General features: G+C 31.6%; 1 protein-coding gene across 1 annotated transcript; it reads left to right on the top strand.

The window, feature by feature from the left end:
• Window positions 1-5,426: 5,426 nt before the first annotated feature.
• Window positions 5,427-7,126, top strand: LOC129217387 (zinc finger protein 92-like). The gene has a single exon (XM_054851682.1). The coding sequence runs from the start codon at window positions 5,820-5,822 to the stop codon at window positions 6,873-6,875; it is 1,056 nt and encodes a 351-aa protein (XP_054707657.1). The 5' UTR covers window positions 5,427-5,819; the 3' UTR covers window positions 6,876-7,126.
• The last annotated feature ends 13,274 nt before the right edge of the window (window positions 7,127-20,400 follow it).

The raw sequence follows: 20,400 nt of genomic DNA, 5'->3' as shown, positions 1-20,400 counted from the left end.
CAACAAATTCCATATCCCCTCCCCCCCCCCCCCCCACTTTGAATAATATTTAGAAGAAAAAAAAGAGTATTTTTCATATTGTAAGAAAACATTATCAGGGGTCTGGCCAGAGGATATTTGGGTCCGTTAACGGACCCTTCACAAAAATCCGATCAACCAAAACAGTCCTTTCACGAAATCCTGATCAAACAAAACGGACCCTTCACAAAATTCTGATAAACAAGATCAGATCTTTAACAAATTGTTTATTGAAAGAGCAAATCTGAAAGCAAAATAACGCGTATTTCTGTGTATAAACCGATAACTTTTGGAACCTTTTTGTAAGTCAAATTAGAGGGATCAGCTTATACAAAATCGGTTAATTTTGGAAAGAAAAAAAAATCGGCGCTCTTGCTATGCTCCTGCAAGGGATAAATAATTGCTACTGCCTAATAAATATAATGGTTGTTTGTTTTATCACATCTATTTAGCAGCGATGTTGTTGTAAACTTTTCTGAAAAGGCATTGGTAAGCACTTTTTCTCTCCGATCATGATTTAATAAACAATAATAATATATATCTGCGAAATGAACTTAGAACTGCAAAGGGATAGGAGAAAGGGAGGATATGGGTGGGGAAAAAATATGATTGCTTCAGAAAGGGTTACCAACTTCAAAATTATCACCACTTAGCGTCTATCGTTGAACCTTTATAATGACTTGATTAGAAAATATTCTCATTTACCAGCTTGTCAATATTTGCGTTTTTACGGTGGGTGCGGTGCGATGTTTAATTGTTATTTTGGGAGAAAATTATATGGGTTTTGATTTTTTGATGCTAACAAGGATGATTAAGTTTAAATAAACTCTTTTAATTTCCGTTTTTTTTTTTCTTTAAATGTCTACATTTTGAAAAATGCAATCTTTTAACATCCGATATGAGAATCATATTTTGTTCTTTTTTCAAGCTAGCTTCGTTTTATTAGGATGCAAATAAATGAAAAGTCTCTTTATTTCTGTTAGAACTCTCTTTTCAAGTTTTTAAAGCAAAATTCCATTTTCTGTTATGAGTCAAAAATTAAAATGCTGAATAGATGGTTTATTTTATTTATTTTTATTTTTTGCGTCAACTGTGTCCACAAATATTAATGAAATGTTTATCATAGGACTCTAAAATACAATTTTAAAATAATTTTATCAAAAATATTTCTTTTACAAGCCGTTTTTATACTTTTGGTGCCTTCACTTGGAGAATTGTGATCTCTTTGCATCCACTATGGGAATCCGATTTTTCGAATTTTTGATGATGATTACGCTTTGTTAAGAGGTAAACAATTAAAATATCTTTTTATTTTTATTAAAATCACGGAATTTATAAGTTTTAAACGAAATTCTATGCTTCTTAAGAGTGTCTTGGGTCAAAAAGTTAAATACTGAACCCTATTTTGAATTTTAATATTTTGTTACAATTATTTTAAATACTGCACAGAAATATTTTTAGTATAATTTAACATAATGTAGAATGGTAGATAAATATTGATACTTGAGAGAGCGATGCCCCCCCCCCCCGGCAAATATCAGAGAAACACCTCAGAATGATTTTCTCAACATAGAAGAGAAAAACACTCAACCTTAAGTTTAATTGATGCAGTTTGTGCCATCTCTAAACTCGTTTTAACAATTTTTTTTTTTTTTTTTTTTGCGAATTTATTTGATTTTTCACAAAATTAATTCATTTTTCACAAAATTATTTGATTTTTCACAAAAAACGGACTCTATGAAAAATCCTGGACAGACCCCTGATTATACATGCACTACATTTTAGTTTACTTTTCTGAAACATCATCATTAAAAGTGTTCAAGCCGTGAACTTTTTTTTGATGTAAACGTAAACTACATTTTTGAGCAAAGCATTTACAACAAACATAGCATTTAAATTCACGAGTCTTTGTATGAGTAACCAGGTGACGGCGCATATGAGTAAGATTTGGACAAACATAGGAGCATTTTTTGCACATGTATTGTTTCACTTCAGCTCCATCAGTTCCAATAATTTTCTTTCTAACAAAACCTGATGATTGCTCTAAAAAAGATAAACATAAATCTATATACAATACATATAAATAAGAAATACAAGAAAACTCAACTGACAGTGAGTTCATTCATAGTAAATATTCACATAAACATTATACATATATGTGTATAAATATGTACATAGACACAGAGATGATATATAGATAAGAGGAGGGTAATACCATTTATATTTCTATAAATAACTTTATTGATTTTGGGCTAAAATTCACAAAACCACCATGAGCACATAGTGTACTAGCTAACCCACAACAACTGTTACAAAAAAATAAATAAATAAATAAATAAACCATTTATATAATAGTACGATCTAGCATAGATTGTTGCAAAAAAAAACCTGTTTTAGTGTTTTTATGTTTTGAATCTTTAGATCAGTAGGGGCAAGATCTTCCAACTTCATGTGATGAGACTATTCATGCGTCAACCACTTCTAGCAGATTTTCCAAGAAGAACGTCAGCAGCTCTAGTCTTCGACTGCCATGAGAAAACATTTGACCAACGATACTCATGATCGGACATCTCTCACAAAGGACAGTAAGACAGAACAAAAACAATGCCAGAAGGACTTTTGACAGACATAAAAAAAAAAAATATCTTGGTAAAAAGATTGTGTGAGTCTTGTAGATAAATGATTTTTATCTGTTTGTAAAAAAACATATCCTTTTGAAAAAGTTTCACATAAAACCCAGAATAGTTTAGCATTATCAGTATAGCCATTTTCAGAGACCAGCAGAAATAAAGTTACACAGCTTTTGGTTATTTTTATTTTTCATTACCTCTCAGCTGAACCTTTTACTTTTCTTTTTATATGCGAAGTTGGTTGTTACAGAAGAGGATTCAGTTTTCCGGCCTCAATTTCGCAAGATTTAGTTGTATTGGTAGGACAATTTACATAAAATCAAAAGGTTCTCTTGTGAAGTCACTGAGACATTTTGAAGCACATACATGTAATAGCTAAGAAACGTAAAAATTGAATGTTTTATGCAGAATTATGCAAATTTCAAGATTGAAAATAGCGATTTAGCAGAATCTACGAATTAGCAGAAAAGGCTCTTAGTTTATTATTTTTTCAAATATAGGGAAACAAGAGTACTAGTTCCTTATCACCCAAATTACTTGTTAGGAGTGACATCCTCTTTTAAGTTTTTGTTAGTTTCTAAACAGCTTTAAATAGAACATATAGACTATATTATACCTTCATTTTATAAGGATTTGATTATACATGGTTTCAGATTTTACGCCTGTTTCCTTTTGTGTACGAGTTTTGATTTTATGCGAATGCTGCATTGCAAACATAAAATCGCCCCCTCTTTAAAAATCCTAACTTCTGAGGTGGCAGATAACATGTAATAAACTGTATTTTGGCTTGCTAATAAGCAAGCTTGAACAACTGGTGGATTTTTTGCGATCATTTCCAAAGCTCTTTCCAGAAGTATAGTCGTTTAACTCACACAATTCAGAGCTCACTGGAAGAACTTTTTGAAGTGAAAGAGGAATGAAACCAAAGTGTATACTGACATTGATGAAACACAACCAAAAATTCCCACATTGAAAATTATGAGCTGTTCCTATGCAATAGTAAATGATCTTTCTGATTTGTCAGTGAAGAAAAATCTAATCGAGTGAGGGACTTGAGTGATTCTGGATGCATCGATGCTTTACAAAGAACTACAGAAAAATTAATAAATTACGAACAAAAGACTATCATAACCAGGTCTATTTTTATTTACATTTAGTTGATTCATATTTTCTTTATATACGTTATGCATACGTAGCTCAATAAAAATAAACATTTTAATTTGTAGTCAGATTTTATATTCCAGAGAGCACGAGTGGGTGATAGTATGACTACACTCCCTCTCATTGGAAAAAATAAATTTATAAAAACCAGGGGTGAACTAAAAGATACAAAGGTTCTCAAGACAAAAATTTAAAAAATAAAAAGAGAAGCGGGGGTGGGGGGAGGAGTGTAGTTCAGTTTTTAAGTACATAAAAAAAATTTAGAATTGAACGTAATATACGAAAAATAAAAACTTCTTTGAAATGAAAAGTATTCAAAAATATACTGGAAAAAATCGATTGCTAAAGAAAAATTCACATAAAATAATTTTACTTTAAATGTAATTTATTTTTTATCATCAGGTAATGACTAAGTAGTTTTCTTTAATTGGGACACATAATTTTATATTCTGGGGCTGCAAACAGCAAAAATATAGTTATATGCAACTTGAAGAGCCACTACTATGACACCAGTTAGGCTAATGAGTCATGATTAATAAATGAGTCAGTTTCATACAAGTTACTGCCACATGATTAACAAAATAAAGACATGTGGCAGATAGAAGAAATTTTTAAGGAAAATGTCAGCAAACTTTGAAAATTTACTGCTAACAGCATTAGTCTATTTTATCTGGGACTGGAAGGAGTTTATAACTGTTATAAGCACCCCTTTCACGAGAAACGCTAACTTCTATACATTATTAATGATAATTTTTGTATTTAATTTTCTTAAAATGTTAAAAAACGATACTTTACATTTTACGGTAATTTTGGTACACTGCATAAAAAATGAGGGCAGCACTATAACTTGATCCGGCATTGCTAATTCTATATGCAAAGCGAATGTGCAAAATGTTTTCAATTGAAGACTTTAAATTGATTAAACTATAAAGGAAATAAGTAACATACTATTGAAACCTCGCAATTTGACTAATTTTTTTGCGAAGCTTTAAAAGTTCAAAAAGTAATCTAATGGTGCCTGAATTAAAAAAAAACTGTTTAAACAAATCCATTGCGAATTAAATTATTTTCTTGAAAGTCAATTTATATTCATAGTAATGGAGACCTACAAAAACGCCTCGAGGTGCAACAATTACATTATTGAAAAAGGAGGAATGAACATTCAAACTTATAACGATTTAATTGGGAATCGCAGTTAAATGTTTTCGATAAAATCACAAAAAACTTAATGTGTACTAAAAAAAATTAATGTTTTGCACATGATCAAAACAATAGCAATTTCCATTTTGAACGACATTCTCGCTATTGCCACGCTTGGGATAAAAATTTTTGAAATTTACTTAAGTACGGTCCCAGTTATATAAAATCTTAGCAACAGCACTGAAATAAATTTTTACTAGAACTGGCAAAGAGCAAATATTCATCCCCCAAAAACTTTGTTTCTTTTTTTTAACATCGAAAAATAGTTTGCTCAAGTTGCTTGAAACTTGCGCAAGGCTTCGCGCAGAGTTTGAGTAACGAGAGTTTCGCGCTCTGGAGCTGCGCAGAAGACATTTTTCGACTTTGTGACGTAATGCTCAACGTGCTTATGTTCCAGTATATGGCAACATACACGAACATAAATATTTTTAAAATTTCTTCTGCATGTGTTACAAATTTGCTTAGTTCCTTGTTCATGAAAGAAAAAAAAGGGTCTGAATTTGTGAACTTTCGTAGTGATATGTTACGATTTTCTTAGAATCAGTTTGTATTGAATAGTTGAGTCACTGAAGGGTATATGCTGTTTTCTAAATGCAGTTGTAAGCCAGGAAGAAAGGCCACTCGGAAAAAAAAAACGACTAAGCAAATAGATTGAAATATTCCCGTGCTGGAGATTTATGCCCGGAGTTGTGTTGCTTGTTTAATTTCTTTCTATTGCATATGCTTGGTTTCTTCGTCATTATTTGAGAAACGGAGCGAACACAGTATTTCGTTTAACTAGATAACCTTTACAGGTATTGAAACATCAAAATGGATGAACAGATGTCTTATGAGATGTTGCACGAACGACCACATGGATGTAAAATATGTGGAAAAAGGTTTAAGAAAGGAAATCAGTTGAGACAACACCTTATCATCCATAAGCCTGCTGACAAACGTCCATTTAAATGTTATATTTGTGAACGTACATTCAATCGTTCTCATCATCTAAAGCTTCATGTTTTAGCTCATACTAAGCAAAGTCCGTTTCGGTGCGAGATTTGTGGGCAGGGGTGCAATCAAATGAGCAATTTGAGACGTCACTTGCAAACACACGAAGCAGAAAGGGACCATGCCTGCCAATATTGTGGTAAAACCTATGTTGGAAAAACTACACTTGAAAAGCACCTTTTGAAGCATACTCAAAAAAATGTGTTTCCCTGTGACTTTTGTGATAAAATATTTCACAAAGCGGCAAATTTAGAAAAACATGCATTAATTCATTCTTCTGATAGATCGTTTGAGTGTCATTTATGTAATAAAGGCTTTGCTAGGGAGGCTAGCTTAAAACAACATTTAGTTTCTCATAGTGATGATGAATCTCATGTTTGTGATGTGTGTGGACGTCGGTTTAAGCGCTTGGGAAATTTCGAAAATCATTTAATTGTTCACACTGGATACACGCCTCATACTTGTGATATATGTGGCAAAAAATTTCTGCAGATCGGTAGCTACCGTCGTCATTTACGTACACATTCTGATTCGTACAAAGAGACCAATCCAATCAATTCTGACACACATGTTGATCCTATATACTTGTTGCATGATAACGACGAAATAGATGATGAAGACAGTAATGACTTGTTAGATACTGAAGTTTCAGTTGGTGAATATAGCGGCAGTGACAGTTTAGCATATGATGGTGTAGAAGCTGAAACTTTGATGGTTGGTGAACCTGATGCGGATGGAAATCTTACTGTCATAGGATCGGCATACTCTATGGAAGATATTCAAAATTTGGGACATGATGGCAAAGAGTATTATTTGATTGAAGTGAAGGACTGTTCTCTGGATGCTACAAATAATGAAACTGAGGCCACTGTTTGAACTTTTTTAAAACATATTTATTTACATCTACAAAGGTATTTCTCTTGATGTAGTTTTGCTTATTGAAATTTTTGTTTATAACTTTCAAGTTTGACTGAAATTGATCTGCTGCTCAATAACCTGTTACTGTTTTTGAGAGTGAGATGTTATTGTTATAATATAGATTGAAATTAATTTTGTGCTGTATATGTTCTTTTTTAAATATTAAACCAAACTTATGTAGACCTAAAAATAATCACTGGCTAAATAAAATACCCTACTGGCCATGTATCATCTCTAATTTATTTTTTAGACATGAGTATTTTCCATCTCTGTCAAAGGGAAATTCATCCTGTTTTCAGTGTAAAACTTCAGTGCATTTCCCTTTCATATAAACAGAGTTTCCCCTAAAAAAGGGCATGATATTGTCTCAAAGCATTAGTGGATATAGTCTGGGAGCCCTAGGCCAAATGCTCTTTTGGGGCCCCAATGTGGTTAAACCTTACAATTTTAGCCATGGCCTATTCAGTAATCAAGCTCTGGATGTAGTTGTAGGATTTATACTGTTATTCCTGGGTTTGAAAGCACTTGGTATTTATTTTCAATAGTTAAGTCATTTATTTTCAATTGAAATGTCCAAAATCATCCACTTTTGGCTTTTACATGCTTAATTCTTTGTATTTTTCAAAAATACTTTTGCGTTTCTTTGATGCCATGTGTCACGCGAAATATTAGCATTTGCTATAAGTCTGCAGTAATCTTTTAGAATCTGCTTTCGGTTTTCGATATTTCTTATTATTTTTTCAGTAGTAGAAAATATGAAGCATATTGAGTAAAAATACAACGCATTTTTTGGACCAAAAAATGCTTGCCTTGCGTTTAAGCCATAATAATAAAACAGAACGTATTATGCGCAAAACCTAACTTTCAGCAATTAATCGCAATTTAGATTATTAAAGACTGAAATAAAAAAACAAATTCGCAGAGGAAAAAAAATTGAAGCGGATTTGTGGCTCTCTACCGTACATGCGAATTCTAAATTCAAAATGTAAAAGCACTATTAAGAACTTGAATTTGAGTGGAAGATTATAAAATACAGGGCTAACTTAATGTTTATATGGCTGGAAGAGAAGAGTTAGACTTATCTTAAAACACATGTCAATTGGACAAAGAAACACTTCCCTTGTCGTGAAGCGAGAAGGAGGAAGGATGACAGCCAGTATTCTTGATTGGGAACGAGTTTAAACAGTCCCCCATTATTGAATAAAATGGGATGCAAACCCTGAGGCAAGAAGTAATGAAGTGATTCTGGAGATTTTTTTTCAGCAGTCGGTTATCAGTAGTGTTCCAAAGTGAAAAGGCCCTCGGAAGAACATTGTTTAGTCTCTACAATGCCCAATTGTCATAGTCAGCTCAATATGGCAATCCAAGTTGGGAGGGGCGGATATTTGCTATTTTTACATAGAAGAAAGACATTGTAGGAAAACAAGGGGAGGGGACACTTGCTCCCTTCCTTTTCGTAGTAAAACTCTTAAATAAAAAGGCTGCAAGTTCATAAACAACAAGGCAATCAGGGCTCCGTTTTACCGATAAAATGGCGCATTCTAAGAATCAAAGAGCAAGTTGGGCACAGCGTCCTTTCGCCCAAGCCTGGGAGAGGGGCTGATATAAAACTGGTCATTGTTCAAGATTCCATTATTTCTTATAGGCTTTCCAGTATCTACTGAAAAGCTTATGAATTCTCTTCTGTTGGGAAAAAGATTTGTTCTCATGGTATTTCCTACTTCATCAAAAGAAAGCCCGTGATTTATTTCCATTTAAATTGTTAGACAGAAACTTAATTTGTAATAGCAAGAAAAAATGCCCAGTAGTAATTATTATATTGCATACATGGAAAAGATGAACTGAAAACTCACTCTCATCCCTGTGATGTGTGAAATTTTAAAATTTTATTCACTGATAATGAGGACATCCCAGTCAATTGCGCCCTCCCTGCTTTTTGGAAGCAATGATGCATTTGTGCATGTGTATATATAATATGTATCATGCACTTTGCCTCCTCCCCTGGAAAACTTTTAAATGGTATAGTACCTAAAGTTATCTAATCATTTCCCCGATGTGTCCTTAAATTTTTTTGAGAGTCCTTAAAAAGTCCTTAATTTTTACTTTTAAAAATGAGTATGAACCCTGTCCTACTACCCTGAACATGGGTAGTGGAAGACAATCATTCTGAGTATCTTTTAGCCATTCAGGATAATTTTATGCTACCTGAAATTTTTTAGCAATAATTTTTTAATAAAAGCTAGAAGGCTTACTGTTGCATTCATTTAGCAAGGTTTTTAATCACTTTGCTACTTTTTATTTTTGATACATACAGACCTCGATATAAGGCCACTTTTCTGTCTTAGTTCATTGAATAAGAATTTTATGTCATGAATAATCAGATATATGGTCAGGTCTTGAATGCTGTAATTGCATATAAAGTCACATTTGTCGAACTTTCTTTGGGTGATTTGAATGTTACACACATTCAATAACAAGAATTTTCCATTGTGCACGAACTTTTATCAGTGAGAAATAATTTTTTCTACTAGCATAGTATAAAATACAGACTGTAGTACAAGGTAGAACAACTGTTACTGTAGTGTTGAAACAAGAACAAAAACTCCAGAATATAAATGTCATAACACATTTTTTTTTAATGATATGAAAGGGCTGATACTTTTTTTCAGAAGGTATAAAGCAAAAAATATTTTACAGAAATTAGAACAAATTGACCTAAATTCTTTTTAAAACGAACCTTTATCTTAACTTTCAAAGGTTTAAATCGGTGATGTGTACTGTTTAATCAGCAGTAATAGGTAATCAACCACTTTGCCAGGTAACCCGTCGGTCAATGCTTGCCGATTAATCGGGTGGAATATTATTTTCATAACAAAAGTAGTTTTGTTTAGAAAGCAATAACTATACTGAATGGGTTTTTGCCAATAATTCAGTTTTTTTAAAAATTGAAATTACTTTTGCTGAGAATAAGAAACTTCGCTGATTTAATTTTTTACACCTAACCAATAATTTCGAACTCTAACTGTTGTGTCCCATTTGTTTCAAAATTTCCAAATTATGGCAGAGATGTGAACAACGTGTTAAGATTTTTAAAAAAAAGTAGAAGGGGATTGAAGAGATTACAGGGAAAATTCAAACTTAAACCAAAATTTTCGTGGAAAAAGGGACTTGAAACTAAAAATGGGACCACTTGTGAGCCCTGCAATCTGCTCTGTTCTTTTTTAGACCAATGTTTCCAGTACAAAAAAGAAAACATACCACCCATAAACTTACCTACAGCAACGGTCGGCAACCCGTCGATCTCGAGTCTATTTTCAGTCAATCGCAACAATATTTTTTCTTCGGTTTCTATTGAAGTACCATTTTCGGAAACAAAATTAGGTTTAACGTCCAAATTATTTGAAAATTTTCCAAACTTTTTATGTTCAGTGGAATTTTTTATGGTCACTATTTTATTAGTTTTAAAACAAGCAATATACTTATGGATGAAAATATTTCTATGTGAGTTAACAGCGTTCACGTAACATTATTTTCTCAAATTGAAGCAACTATTTAATAAGTAGTAAAGTCTATTTGGATAAAATTTTGCCGCATAATCCCAACTTAACTGCGAATGCAACACAACCTTTAACCCCCTCCCCCTTTTCAAGTCAATCTTTGTATTCACTAAACTTGGAAAGTAGATCTTCAGTCAATTTAGGTTATTGCTACACCACAAATGTTCAAAAAAAAAAAAACCTATACAATTCAGTGTAAACTTCATGTGTTTGTAGAAAGTTATTTTCTGGCGGGGAAGAATGTGATCCCCAAGATTACTACCCGGGTAACAACTGCTCTTGGTACGCCACTGCCATAGATACCTTTTGTTAAACTGTAAACAATCTTATTATTTAAAAAAAAAAAGGTTATAAAAGTGCCTATTTTTTTATTCAACATTTTTTAAAAACATAATGTGCTTGTACACAAATACTATATAACGCTATACATCTTCATTTTTGATTTTTGGATGTTTTTACCGTGTACGCTCTAGCCTCGAAATATCACAGGCATGAAAAATATGAGACATAAGTTTAGCCTGAAATTTTGACTGGAGCAAGTGGTAAGGAATTATAGAATTTATATCTAGTTTGGCGCCTCAAGTGCTTTTTTTTTTATATGTTGCAGTATTTAAACTGTAATGAAGTGTATGAAAACCCCAATGAAGTTTAACTGAGGGGTGTCTTTCATGCTGCAACTAAACTTCGTTGCCTCAGCATTTTTTAATTTTTTTTCAACATCTCCATATCCTGTATTATTGTTATTTTATATCAAAAATTGTTAGTTTATATTGAAATACCGGATATTTTCGAAAATATCATGAGAATTTCAAACCCTGATATTTTTCGTGCTGTACTTCACCATAACACTTTCTTATTTCAGTATTTTGTTTTCCTTTGTTTTGTTTTTTCAGCATCTGCACTTACAGACTCCAGAAATCTGGATGATTTGGGATCAGAAGTTGTGTAGATTTTAGGATGTGGCAGATTTCGGTATCTTAAAATAGCAATGATAATTTGAAAGTAAATCAGAGAATACTACTTTATGCAAATGAACACACAATAGTGAATTTTCATTTTGGTATAGTATTACTTGATAAAAAGATTTAAAATTTTAACAAAAACAGTGCGATAAAATTTCAAAAATTATTTAGAAATTTTGAAAACATTTCATGAGTGGACAAGTTTGTTTTAAAGTTTCAGTTTGATCCAATTAATTGGTCATTATCATCATCATCACCAGAATTTTCTTCTGTAGAATTCAGAGAACTGCTAAATTTCTGTATTTTTCTAACCTTTTAAAAATTTCACTTAAAAATGTTTTTTAAAGATATGTAAACTCTATTTTATTTGGTAGAGATCAAGATAAAACCAGCAAATGTTATTTTGCATCAACAAAAGCATATTATTGTCATAAATCCACAAAATAAACTTTTCTTGTTGATTTTGTAATTACCAAACTTGGATAGTAAAATATTGCTGTGATGTAGAGGCTGTTGATGTTTGAATTGTAATTTGAATTCTTTTTTTATAATATGTAAAAGTTCCTTAAACTTTGAGGCAGAAATAAAACTGTCTTTCTGTTTTTTTTTCTTTGAAAAAAGAAAGAAATTTTTTTTTTTTACAAATAAAAATGCTTTTAACAGTTATGTTTTCTAAGAAAACATGCTCTTAACGTGTTTAATTCTGAAATGTCATTAAACATTGATAAATACTTTAAAATATTTGCAATCCATATTATTTTCTGCTTTTAAAAGAAACATACATAAAACTTTTAATTATTTAAGAAATTAACCTTTCTGTTTCATAACTGCCTGTAATTCTTGCTTAAAGTATCATAAGTTATCTTAATAGGGAAGTTTTCGATTTTTCAATTTTATTTTTATATGATAGAGTAACATGTATGAACATCATAGGTGAAAAAATTTTTGTGATACGATAAGTAGTTTTTTTAAAATTAATTTTTAAAGTTCAAGCGCTTGTGACGTCAAATGGCATTGGAAGTGACGTCATGCGCTCTTCTGAAACCGAAGGACGTGCATTCGACTTCGATAACAAAACGTAAAAGGCTTATCTCCTCGCGTTTCTGGAACATTAAACCTCTCATCCTCTCGGAAATATTCGAATATCATCATTGATGTTACTTGAGGTTGATTATTTAGATTGTGCTTTAACGAATCCTTCCTCCATAATGTGTTCAAAAGGATTATTGAATTTCTAAAAATAAAAATATCAGCGCGCTCAAAATGTCCCTAGCAAAAACAAGGGATCTTTGACAGAAGGCTGCCCATTAGTGCCCTCTGACGTAAGCTCATGACATTTCAGAAGAGCACACTTTTGCTCGTGTATTTTTAAAAATTCATTAAAAATCAATCACGGCATTTTAAAATTCGGCGATGGTGAATTTTTTAGTTTTGAGGATCAATTAACAATATCCAATAGCTAAAATATGAACATTTAATAGGTTGCAACTTCCCTATTAGTTAAACAATCATTCATCCATTAATTTTGAGTAGGATGTGACTTTTTTAAATTCTTAACTTAGTGTTTTGACTGAATTTAGCAGTTTTCTTTTCTTTTCTTTTTTTTGTGATGTTTTCAAAAGAAAGTTGCTTAATTTTGTTTCTTTTGTTGTGTACATTATACTTATTGGTGTATTACTTACACACAGTAAATGAACAAACATATTAAGAATGTGTTTAATTTCAACTTTAATATTTCCACTAATTGATATAATTCTGTCCTGTTATACATTTACAGTTCTAGGGGGGAAAGTTGCAAATTATACTTTAAGTATATTGAAATATTATCTTACAGCTTATGCATTATCAAAGTTAGTTTTCATGTGGGCTACAAAAAAAAGAAAAAAAAAATCCAAAAAAAAAAAAAAAAAAAACTTTAGAATTTAACTGTTATAAATTTTTAAATATGTTTTTTGTTATGCTAGAAATTTCAAAATTTTCAAATTTTCTGACAAAAAATGTATCTTTTCGGAAACACTTGAAAAAAAAAACTGATTTTCTCCCCAAAATTTCTATTATTTTTTCCTTCCATTTGCACATCTAATTGTAGCTGAAAAGAAGGCTATACCTCATCCTAAACATTGTTTAAAAAGATCTTATTTCATATAGTCAACGCTCTTTAGAACGACCTCCTATTACTGCGACCCTTCCGTTATAGCGACCGGTGCATGAAGTTCCAATCTGTATTCTATACATGCAATACTATTTTAACGTCTATTAGAGCGTCCAAACTGGACCATGCATTCCAATATAACGTCCAAAATTAAGTTTCAGTTTTTTAAATGTCCTCAGGACTAATTATTTGAAAATTAATACTAAAACGTTTTATGTTTCTAAAGGTAAAATATTTCCATTTAAAGGAATTATTTGTTGGTGTACGGTTAAACAAGTGATGAAAACCACACACAAACAATAAACAGTTAGAATCATATTTTTTTGAAAAAGCAGAAAACTTCTAAAATGTCTATAAGAGGAGAAAATACACTTGGAAAAAATCTCAAACGGATTTTTCTCGGTTATTTTCAATGCATTTTGTCACTAAGCGAAAAATTTTAAAGTTGTGTGCAATATAAACTATTAAAATAGAAAAAGAAATCAACAAAAAATTATTTTTTAAAAATTATTTTGTTCATTTTTTTAAAATTCTCTTTTAAAACGAAGCATAACATAGAGAAATCATTCTTGCATTTTAAAAAATGATTAAATACCCCGCAATGCGTTATAACGACCTCTCGTTATAGCGATCAATTTTGTTTGGACCATTGGGGTCATTATAACGAGCATCGACTGTACCTGAATAGTCTAATATTGTTATCTTTTCTTTTTGACCAATTTCTCTCTTTAAAAAAAAGGTGGGGGTGGGGGTATTAATTTTTTCTTTTTTTTTTGTATATAAAGCAATTTCTTGTCCCACTATGAATTGTTTTGTTAAATTATTTTTTTATTGAATATGAGCCATACCACTAGGGTGGTCTCATATTGGTTTGAACTTAAAAAATATATATATATATATATTTTGTAAAAACATTTTATGCAAAAGTCACACATTGATTGTGAACCACAGTTAATAACATTTTTAAAAAAATGTTCGAAGTGCTCCACTGCCAGGTATTCTATTTCGGTTTTAGGAAAATCCAGTTTTTTTTTTTAAATTTTATTTTACTGTTGCTCTGAGGTAATAATATGGTCAAGCATCACACAGATAACATGGGAAAAGAGGTTGCCCCATGTCATCCTTTAACAGATAGTAGTAATTCTTCATCCAAACATGGATCCAGGGAATGGGTCATGAAATGATTTTACCATGTCTTCCTATTCCATGGATAACCGGGAGTTTACTGTATTGCAATATTGTAGTTCAACTTCACGTTGCTTATGGGAAGTTAAACTACATCCTATATGGCAACCTCCTTTCCCATGTCATCTGTGTGATGCTTGACTATATTGTCACCTCAGAGCAACAGTAAGATATCTAATCCCAAAAACAACACTAAGATATCTCACTGTTGCTCTGAGACGACAATATTTTCCGATAACCTATTGCATCAACCATATTTTTCATGTCATTATAGTTATTCAATTCTCAATTTTTGATGCTGATCCATAAGTCTTCCTGTGCCACTTTCAATTGCTTTGTAACTCCACACTGCAGGACGCGTGTCGTTGATTGGCCAGACCCAGCCAATATAGACGAACACGCCAACATTGTTCGCAGAAAATGTTCAAAGTCTGTAGAAAATTTTTATATTTTTTAAACAAGTTTCTTTAATATTACTTTTTTTGACGAGTAAAAATGTTGATCACCGATTTTGAGTTGCACCCAATTAATAATATTAAAAAAGGAGTAAATATCGTTGAAAAAACATTCTAGTTGCTTAGAAGTACCCTACTCACACTCAAATTAACATTTTTTTCTGTTAATTGCGATATAAGACTCGGGAGGAGTACCACGTTTTTTGGCAGAACACATTTTTAAGAACTCATTTGAGTTCACAGACAGTTTTAAATTTTATCTAGGTCTAGGATTGGCCATCGCCGTTCCTCATCAGGGCCGCTGAGAGCCAAGGCAAGTGGGTCCCTTGTAAGTTTGGTCACCAGGTCACTCTCAAACCCTAAAACTTGTCAAATTTATACTACGATTCCGAGCCAGGTCCCTTGAAGAATGGGCCCTTATTTTCCTTCAAGACTGACATGGCCTCTCATCAGCCCTGTTCCTGACGTTTTTAAAATCGAAAAAAGGCAACTATTTTGTGGTTTGATACCCGCCTTCCTCCATCATTTTAATTTGTTTCTCTCTATATTTTTGTTTTCAGTTTTAGTTTAGTAACAAAATTAAGTACTAGCGTACATTCTTGTAATATTTCATGCAATGTTTGCAAGATTTTGCTTACCTATATATATTTTACATTCTAGGTTACAATTCTAATGCTCCTGTGAATGTTGGTCGGAATAAAGATGGAGCAAGAAAACATAAATATTTCTGCAATATATGTTCTTATTCTACTTATTATACAACTCATATTCGTTACCATCAAATGATGCATTCTGGAATTCGTCCATTCCAGTGCAATATATGCAAAAGATGTGATTGCAGATGATGCAAAGATGTTATAATCTTATTAGTCATCATAGACGATTGCATCCATTTGAGATTTTTACTGACTCTAAGTGATGATTAAAAGATTGTGTCATGTTTGACCCGAGCAGCTTTGTGTCATAATCAAGGGCACAAATTTGCGAAGGGATATTTCCAACGAGCATGCACACTGTGCTTGCTCATTGTAAATTTACACAAGAGGTTATGCATTGTTGAATGCACAGGTCATACATCTAATTAGAAGGGAAAATAGTATTAAAATAATAATAGTATGACTAGCTTTATAATGTCGACCTATAAAATGCACACTTTTTCAGAAGCAAATAATAAGTTTTTCAGCTTAAAAAAATACTCTTATTTTGCCTTGCAAACAGAAAAAATTCTTTGGATAGATAAATTTTGAAATAGTTTTATTTCCCATTTTAAATCAAAGCTTTTAAATGGTATCTTTAGTAAAACAGTACAAGATGGTTCTTAAAAATGCAGCAGTTATACAAACCATGAAGCTTGCAAAAGTGCTCATTAATACTTTCTTTTAAATTTGCAACATATATATTTGTGAATAATAATACATTTATATATTTAGTTTCATAATTTCAGCTTTGTTATTCATTGTAATAAATACTTATTGTTATGTTCAACTATATTGATATATTCTGAATTCTTTATTAGTTTGTGAAATTATTTATGTAACGCCAATATCTTTATAGTGTAAAACTTCTGGTCCCAATGTGTGCGTTGTTATGGTCTTCTACAGTATCACCAAATTTTCTGAATTGTCAGACATAATGCAAAATAAGATTCTTTTTTTGGGAGGTCACAGTGATCTCTCATCAGGGTTCCCCTGATCCTAATACTGAAGTGTTTTAGTAAAAGATCAAGTGATCTAAATCTTTTCTATGAGATGATTTTATAAATTTAAAAATACAGTGCCCGCCGCTTATTAAAATCACATTCGTTCTGAGGACATTTGATTTTATAAAGCGGCTGATTTTATAAACCGGCATATCTTTTAAAAAAACATTTAAAACAAATTAAATGTTTTGAAGTTTCAGTACTTTAAAAATGGAATGAATTACTTTATTTATAAGTATTTCAAATACAGTTGTCATTTTACTAAACATTTTCTTATACTTACACAAAGGTCTTAAAATATTGGCGTTTGGTTTACAGAATTGCAGAGCAAAGATTCAATATCGTTTGAGAGTTTACAAAATGTTTTGTAGAGTTCAACATTACATTTATCTATTTGCTCTAGTGCATCGTATATCAACAAGCGCTTTTCTGACATCTATTGAAGACGCAAATTTGGCACTGTGATTTCTTCGTCTTTTGAGACCGATTCCCTCATTCCTTGGTGCTTCTTTGTCATTTTTTTACTCTTGATGTCCAAAAGTTGATTTTATAAAACGGCGATAGTGATTTCATTAAAGGATGATTTTTACATGTTTTGATATTGCAATGATTCTGTTATTTCAGATTTGATTTTAAAAAGCGGCTGATTTTATAATCCAGTGATTTTATTAGCGGCGGCCACTGTAGTGTGTCTAAAAGTTTTAAACACAAGTTATATAAAGTTTTAGTGTCATGTATGTTTATCTCATTAATATTGATGTTTTATCGATGTATTCATAATGCTATTTAAAACGATAAACATGTCTTATTATGCATTTTGTTACATTTTTTAAAAATTATTCCTGGAATTTGACAGTATAATTTTTTTGTAAATTACTTGTGGTTAATATTTATTGATGATAATAGAATAAATATATAATTACTTACAACTTCTAGTAAAAGTTTCTCTCTCTATCTTTTTTTTTTTTTTTTTTCAATTCTTTTTACAGTAACCAGTACAGTTTTACCTTAAAACCACAATCTCTTAAAACGCTATCCTCTATAAATCGCTTAACGTTTCAGAAGTATACAGTATGCATGTAGTCAAAAAACCTCATATTCTGCATTCAGGGTCCGCGGTAGGGATTTCTAATTGCTAGCTAACAAATTAGACAAATTGAAAACTCTGGCCAAATTTCAATAGCCTTAAATTTTAATTGTGAATTTAAATTTATTTTAAAGAAAACTTAGAAAGCAAAGTAATAATTTTATAAAAATAAAATGCAAGTGCTTATATTTTAAATGTGCGACATACACTGAAGTTTAATAAACATTTAATAAGAATGCAAAAGACATTGGGTTCCCAATTTGGCTTTTTTTTCCCTTGCTGAATTTCTAATAGTGTTGTGGACCAAGGGAAAATTTATTATAGTTAAAACTTATTAGAATGTGCAATAACTATTAATATGTTTTTAATATTATTTATGTATATTAGTGCAATGATCTATATGATGCAAAAATCTATGGAACATGAAATCTCTGGTCCCAAGTTGTACATTATAATGCTCTTGTACTGTACCTTAAATAATAGAAAAAGAATAATAGTCTTAATTTTTTAATACATTTTTTATTTTTATTTGTAGTGCAGAAATAATTGAAACAAAATACTTGCTAACTTAAGATTTTAAAAAAGGCGATGGTTTTGTTTTTGGGAAACTAATAACTCAAAGCTTTTGTGATTCAATTTGTGTATGTTGGTGTCATAAATTCATATAAAATTTTTGTTCATCAATGAATTCAATAAGTATTCTCCATTAATTTTATTGAAAGAAAAATATTCTGAATGACAGTCTTTTGTCATACTTAAAGGCTGTTCAAAAAAATAATCTTGTTCAATATTTATGCTATGCTTAACATATTTTAATGCAATTTTGAAAGGATGACAAATAACTGTTTGAAAAATTCTTTTATTCAGATACATGGGCACTCATATACAAAATTTTAAGTTGAGGGGGGGGGGGGGGGTGGCTCTGATATTTCCCCTGTGGAAACAGATTTCAGTACAGATTGGAGTCATTAAAATTTGACATTTTTTATAACTTATTCAGGGGTGCCCACCCCCCTAAGAGCAAGAGTGCACCCCCTAAATAACAGGATGACCCTCAAAAGCAAGAGCCCCCCCCAATGAGAGAAATACCCCTCAAAACTCCCCCCTAAAAATTTCAATGGCGCAGTCTGCACCATGACCCTCCCCCCCCCCCAGGTGGGCACCCCTGACTTATTCATTAGTGGCTGATGAAGAAATGTTTTTACATTTTGCAAAAAAAAAAAAAAAAAAAAACACTAAAATCAAGGAAGTTCTCATTTCTAAGGGGAGGGAAGCTTGAGCCCCACTTGCCCCCCCCCCATATGGGCGCCTATGTTCAGATATTGAGCTTTTATACAATCCCCTTTTTTTCTCTACATAGGGGTATCTTTGAGATTATATAGTAAACAAAATATTCAAATCATCTTCCTTTTTTTTAAATTTAGTTTTATCTTCTATTTTTGTTTAATTTTATTATTTTGTGTGTGTGTGTGTTTTTTTTTTTTTTTTTTTGCAAAACAATTCAAGTTTTGTAGCACATTTGAGTGAAGCTTTTTTTTTTTTGGCATTTTCTGCATGCTATTATTTTATTATTTGAATACCAACTTTTTATATTTTTTAGAATTTTCATCATTCCACTCTTTAGCCATGACTGATGCAGTGATGAATGATGCAGTTCCACTCCTTTGCTGCCATGAATGAAGATTGTGAAAAAGGAACTTGAAAAACACTTTTATAACATGTGACTGGACTCTACACACCACCATATGTATTGATGCAATTATATTTTTGCTGAGTGTTATATTGTATGTCAGATCTTCTAAGTTGCAGACTATGTTTTCTTTTCTTTCTTTGTCTGATTTAGTGGCAGTTAAATAATTCAGAATTACCTAAAATTTCAATATATATTTCAGTTTATATTATCTTTACAGTTCTTATTTAAACACCCTTAGAATAAGGGAAAAAAAACATCTGTTTGAAAAGACAGTCCTCTCATCTCCATTTTTTATGGGGAGGAATGAGGTTCGACGTATATTACATCAAAAAACAGCACAAACTATGCTCACATGTATACATTCACTTCTGACTGCCAGTAGAAGGAGTCAATTGGCCTCTTCGCCTCTTTAAGTGACCAGTGCCAGCGGAAGACGTTTTTGCGCCCCAGGAGAAATTGAAATCGGTTCTCTTACCATAATTAAAGAAAAGACTTCATTTAAAAGAAAGAAAAAAAAATATTTTCTTTTGTTGTCTTTCTGAAGCAGTGGTCTGGAACACTCTTCAATTGTTACATGGAAAACTATTTCACTTTTCTTGAAAAATAGCCCAGAGAACCAAATTTGAGGCATCAAATTTTGTTCTCAGGGCTTCTTCATTGTTACAAAATTTCCTGGGAAGAGTCCTAAATACT

Source organism: Uloborus diversus, chromosome 2, assembly GCF_026930045.1.
Source record: "Uloborus diversus isolate 005 chromosome 2, Udiv.v.3.1, whole genome shotgun sequence".
Classification (NCBI taxonomy): Eukaryota; Metazoa; Arthropoda; class Arachnida; order Araneae; family Uloboridae; genus Uloborus; species Uloborus diversus.
The sequence above is the reverse complement of the archived record's forward strand: the minus strand, read 5'-3'. Positions and strand labels throughout refer to the sequence as shown.